The sequence below is a fragment of the Propithecus coquereli genome, unplaced genomic scaffold, assembly GCF_000956105.1.
Source record: "Propithecus coquereli isolate 6110/MARCELLA unplaced genomic scaffold, Pcoq_1.0 Scaffold83, whole genome shotgun sequence".
In the NCBI taxonomy this organism is placed as follows: Eukaryota; Metazoa; Chordata; class Mammalia; order Primates; family Indriidae; genus Propithecus; species Propithecus coquereli.
Window position 1 is genome coordinate 7,568,602 of NW_012154507.1, and position 6,006 is coordinate 7,574,607.

General features: G+C 33.1%; 1 protein-coding gene across 1 annotated transcript in view; it reads left to right on the forward strand.

Moving 5' to 3' along the window:
• The window catches only part of SOS2 (son of sevenless homolog 2 (Drosophila)), a 124,022-nt gene that overhangs the window by 55,243 nt on the left and 62,773 nt on the right, over positions 1 to 6,006 (forward strand). The window contains exons 6-7 of the mRNA XM_012663749.1: positions 1,281 to 1,391; positions 5,628 to 5,726. Of these exons, the coding sequence (XP_012519203.1) occupies positions 1,281 to 1,391; positions 5,628 to 5,726 (210 nt within the window). The remainder of the gene's footprint in view (positions 1 to 1,280; positions 1,392 to 5,627; positions 5,727 to 6,006) is intronic.

The following is a 6,006-nucleotide window of genomic DNA, read 5'->3' on the forward strand; positions in this document are numbered from 1 at the left end:
CCGTATTATTTTTTATTTTGGTTATAGATATATAAAAAACATTAAATTTGCCATTTTAACCATTTTTAAGTGTACAATTCAGTGGCATTAATTAAATTCACAATATTGTACACCCATCACTGCTATCTATTTCCAGAACTTTTTCCTCACCCCAAAAAGAAACTCTACCCAAAGAGCAAGAAATCCCTATTCCTCTCACTCCTCTTACCTATAATCTACTTTCTGTCTCCATGAATTGGCTTTTTTAGATATTTCATGTAGTGGAATCATATAATATTTGTCCTTTGTGTCTGCTTACTTCACTTAGCATAATGTTTTCAAGGTTGATCCATGTTATAGCAGATGTCAGAACTTATCCCTTTCTGTGGTTGAATACTAATCCATTGCATGTGTATACCACATTTTGTTTATTCACTCATTTGCTGATGAATGCTTGGATTGTTTCCACCTTTTAGCTATTTTGAATAATGCTGCAGTGTTTTCAGTGCTTTTGGATGTACACCTAGGAGTGGAATTGCTGGGTCATATGGTAATTCTGTTTAGCTTTTTGAGGAACTGCCAAATTGTCTTCCATGAGGCTGAACGAGTTTACAGTCCCACTAGCAATATACAAGTGTTCTAATTTCTCTGCATTTTTGCCAATAGTGTACTTATTTTCCCCAAAAAACATTCTTTTTGTACTTTTAAAATAGAAAAATGAAACAAATCTCTTAGGTCTAACTAAACATTGGGTTATTATTACCAAATAATAGGAGTTTATTTAAATATAGACATTGGACAAACTATGGGCGATTTCTGTTTGTTTTCTTGCAGTATGTTATTTGTGCTAGGTTTTCTTTTTCTAATTTTGAAAACTGTCAAGTGGCTAAAACAGAGCTATCACTTTTGTTTCCTTTGAAAATAATTTGAAATGTAAACTAATTTCGGCTTAGGTAAGCATGGCTGAATTTCAAACTCTAGCCTACTCTTACCCTTTTCATTTACTGGGGATAAATGTGCATAAGCATTTTAATAGTTTGATATTTGTGACCACAAAGTCAGTGACCTATTTTAAGACCTATAGCCTCTTGTCATCTATTATTCTAAGTCACTACTTACATTTTAAAAAATATACCAGTTGCAGCCATAGTTATTGTTATTTTATCACTGGAAAAGAAGAGAACAAAAAGTGATAAAATCTGATTGAGGACTTGAATAAAAATTTGCCATTAAGTAATCTGTATATATTAATAGAAAACATGTTCTTTTAAACCTAACACATTTTTCTTTTAAAAAAATAGGAACAAGCATTTGATCCTTATGAAACATTATCACAGGACATTCTTTCACCAGAGTTTAATGAACATTTCAGTAAACTGATGGCCAGACCTGCAGTTGCTCTACACTTTCAGGTAAACTTAAATTTTTTTCTTTTTTATGAAGTAAGTAAAAGTGTATTTCACCATCATATCCTTCAAATGTTTATAATTCTGGAGTCTTTTTATAAAGCAAGTGAGAAAATATTTCATTAATCCCTCAAATCCTATTAATTCTAAACCCATTTTAGATTATCTTCTGTTTTCTTTCTGTCTCTCTTTTTTTTTTTTCTTTAAGAGATGGGGTCTCATTCTGTCACCCAGGCTGAAGTACAGTGGTGGGATCATAGCTTACTGCAGCCTCAAACTCCTGGTTTCAAGGGATCCTCCCACCTCAGCTTCTCAAGTAGCTGGAACTATAGGCACGAACTACCACATCTGGCTCTTTTTTTTATTTTGTAGAGAGAGGGTCTCACTGCTATGTTGCCCAGGCTGATCTCAAACTCCTGGCCTCAAGTGATCCTCCTACCTTGACCTCCCAAAGTGCTGGTGCTACAGGCGTGTGCCACTGCACCTGGCCCTCAATCTGTTCTTTATATGGAAATCTTTTGTAGTACAACATCGCAAATACTGGATGACCAGAAGAATCTGGCACATCCTAGATTTGGGATATAGAGATGAATTTGGAGAGGTATTTCAGGATTATATTCCCTATAGGAGGAAGATTTGGAGAAATCATTAATAGCCTCAAATATATTCTTATTGATTTCTGTGTCAGGCCTATAATTTAAAGGAGATAAATACTATAGTTTTTAAAATTCATTGTAATAGCCCTCTTTAAACTGTATTGAGGAGGAGTATACAAGTTAATTGGTTCAGTAATGTACTTAGATAAAATGAAAATGTGTGGAGAGAGCCAAATAAAATGATATTTTTATTCTCTCAACACTTACAGCAAAGCTTACATTGGCATAAGTGATACTTGACTACTTATTGGCTGTAGAAACTTCTGCGTCTAGATTAACTATCCCCGCTCAGCATGTGATTATGGTCAAATCTTTATTGTCTTAAAGCAAGTGAACAAATGAACAAACCATTCACTCTAGCTACTCTTATCTTTGATTTTTTCACTTTGCAGCCAGTTGTCTTTATGTTATTTTTCACAGTTCTTTGTCAAAACACTACCATGTGTATTTTAATCACAATATAATACTAAAAACAGCCTCTCACAATTAATTGCCAAATCTATCGGATATTTTAATTTAATATTTATGTCGATAGTATATGTCAGTCCCCCTCTTGTCTCTAGGCTCTTATGATACCATTTTCTCTAATTTTCATTTTACTTCTCTGATTTCTTCTCAGTCTCCTCAATTGTAGCTATTATCCAACTCTGTTTTTTCTGTCTTTCTGTGCTCTCCTAGGGTGACTTCATCCATACCTATATGCTGGTGACTTCCTGTTTGTGTTTCCAGGCCATCACTTACTTTTGAGCACTGTGTGTGTGTGTGTGTCTTTTACACTTTCATATAACCAGCTGCCATCAACTGATTTACTTGGATAACCTATAGGCACTTCAAAATATAACATGTTTAAAACTGAATTTAACATTTTCTTCCTGCCCTCTTTACTGTGAATTCCCTTTATCTCCTTCTACTACTTTATTCTCGAAAATTTGTAAACATGGAATAAAAATTATACCTAATTTTCAAAATTACTTCAAGAGAGAAATAAATTAAATCTTACATGTTCATAAAAACCATAAAGTAAACATAAATTAAAGGAACATCTTCTGTGTATAAAAACTTTGCACACTCATTAAAAGCACTCACATTTCTTGTTTCATTCCTATTTTATTAGGAGTTCTTGCTGTGGAATTTGAATATTTAAGTAAGACATAGTTATTGAAGTTATCCCCCCAGATATTCGGTAAAACTGAGTATTAGATAAAACCCCTTTTAGGCCAAACTCATTTGTACTGTGTTAACTTAAAAAATTTCATTCAGTTTAAGGTGAAGTAATGTTTCATTAAAAACCAAAAAGCATCTTTGAAGCTATATAGCACACCTTAAGAAAATGAGATTTGGAGTCAGAACTTCTGGTTTTGGGCCAATTAATAGTTGCATTACCTTTAGCAATTCACTGAATCTCTGAGACTCAGTTTGCCTATTTGTAAAATGGTGATGATAACAATATATACCTCTTAGAGTTATTATGAAAATTAACTAGGAATACATATAAAGCACAAACACAATGTTTGGCATGTATTAAACACAGTATAACTCCTGTTACTATCAGAGGGCTCCTTACACTGTGAATGTTGTAGAAATTTTAGAGTATACTTTAGTAGCCATTTTAGCACAAATTAATAAAACAGATGACCTTGTATACTAATTTTAAAGTTTCATATTGGTTCCAGTAGCACTATATATAAAACATTCAGAGTAATTCAAATCACTGTATTATTTTAATGCTTTCTTAGTCCATCCAGGCCGCTCTAACAAAATACTGTCAACTGGATTGCTTTATAAATAACAGAATTTATTTCTCAGTTTTAGAGGCTGAGAAGTCCAAGATCAAGGTGCCAGCAGATTCAGTGTCTAGTGAGGGCTTACTCTTCTGGCTTATAAATGGTGCCTTCTCACTGTGTCCTCACGTGGTAGAAGGGGCAAATAAGCTCCCTTGGGCCCCTTTTATAAGGGCACCAGTCCATTACTGAAGGCTCTGCCCTCATGTCCTGATCACCTCCTAAAAGTCCCACCTCTTAATACTATTGCATTGGGGATTAGGTTTCAACATATGAATTTTGGGGGGATGCAAACATTCAGACCATAGCAAATGCTAAAAGAAATGAATCTTTAAGAAAATAGTTGGCTCTTTTTGCCTATTCTGGTAGCAAGTCTAGTTACTGGGTAATAAGTCTGTTGAACAAATTATCATTTAACTTCAGTTAAGAAAATATGAGAATTATGGAAGTGTTTGTACAAGAGAATATTTTTTTTTAAAAAAAATATCAGATTCTTTCTCACATGTATTGCTCTGGTTGGTATTTTTCTTAAGGGGAGAAATGCCAGTAGGTGAACCTTAAAGACGTTTAAAATCAACATGAGTGACTTTTAAATCCCTCTTAAATTTTAGGAAATCATTTATTTTACAGAGTAGTTAGTAGTCTCCAAAACTGGGGTATTACCTATTCCTAAACTGTACACTAAGATTTTTCAGGGTATATAAAGGCACAACTGGCTTTAAGGGGATCAATGTCTAGTATGCTTGAAATCTTGTTTGTGTTTTTTGCACTCTCTTTTCCAACTTTTCTTGCATATTACCTCTTGCCATATTGAATTTTCCATTATTCCTTGATCCAGGGTGTAAAAACCTCCAGGGCACTAACCAAGAAAAAAAAAAAAGGTGTTATTCCTAAGGGAGAGTTCATTGAATATGAAGCAAAAGAGTTTCCAAAAGAAGGGTGTGGGGTGATTATGGTTAAAAAAAAAAAAAAAACTCTTGGTAGCTGAAATGTCTTCTCTATCTATGTCTTGTCATATCTGTCTGACTACCTAAGAATTAAGAAGCGAGATGATTATAACACGGGTTTATATTATTATATATTAACATTTTTTAAGTGCTTCATTCATTTGGGATAAAGGAGAGGGGAGGCTTATAAAGTTCTCATTCCTTGATGTACTATGTTAGAAGGAGTTGTAGATTCTTCCAGATGCTTTTAATTCTTGAGGCCATGACATTGATATGCTTATTTGAATTTAAGAATAAAGTCAGACTTCTGACAAATTAAGTCTCCTACCTGTTTATTTTGACAGTGAAGATTGACTTTGTCAATCAAGTTATATGACAGACATTTTCATAAATTAAATGAGCCACATCTGAAATTTATTCACTTTTTCTTTGGTGAAATATATTTAAATCACATTTACAATATACAGCATTCCTCAAAATATGTCCTTTGTAACTATTTAAATTTTAAACATATCTGATGATGTTGTAAAAGTGTGCAAGAGGGTACGTGGCTTTTCAAAATTCCTTTAGGGATATGGAAGCTCAAACGTTTGAAGAAAAGCTGTAGAGGACTATTGCGGAAGTTATTTTAGCCATATAAAAGATGAAGAAATGTAAATATTTATCTAATAACTTAAAGGAAGAAAGGGAGAAAACTAACAACTTGATTTACAGCACTTGAATTTCAATATACAATATGCTTTCCATTGTAGTTTTGCCAAGTCTGTATGTTGAATTTTTAAAAGCTATTTCTGTTAGGCACTGCTTTTATATATCCTTGATATCAGAGATAGACCATATTATCTTTTTGCTTTGCAGTCCATTGCTGATGGTTTTAAAGAGGCAGTTCGTTATGTCCTTCCACGCCTTATGCTGGTGCCAGTGTATCATTGTTGGCACTATTTTGAATTATTAAAGGTAAGATGAAAGCTTTCTGAACCAAAAATACTTGTATTTCTGGGGGTTAAAAACCAGTTTTTGACCTGATCATATTATTTTTAGATACTTTTTATTCATAAAGTATCTTTAAAATTTCTAACTTCTTTGCAGTGACCTTGGAGAAAATTCTATATATCTTATCTTCAGATCATTTCCACATGACAGAGGAAAATGTTATTTTTGTCTGTCATTTCATAATGTTGAATCTCAAAGAACTAATAGAAAAGAGTTTATTATTCAAAATTAATTTTTGGAGACA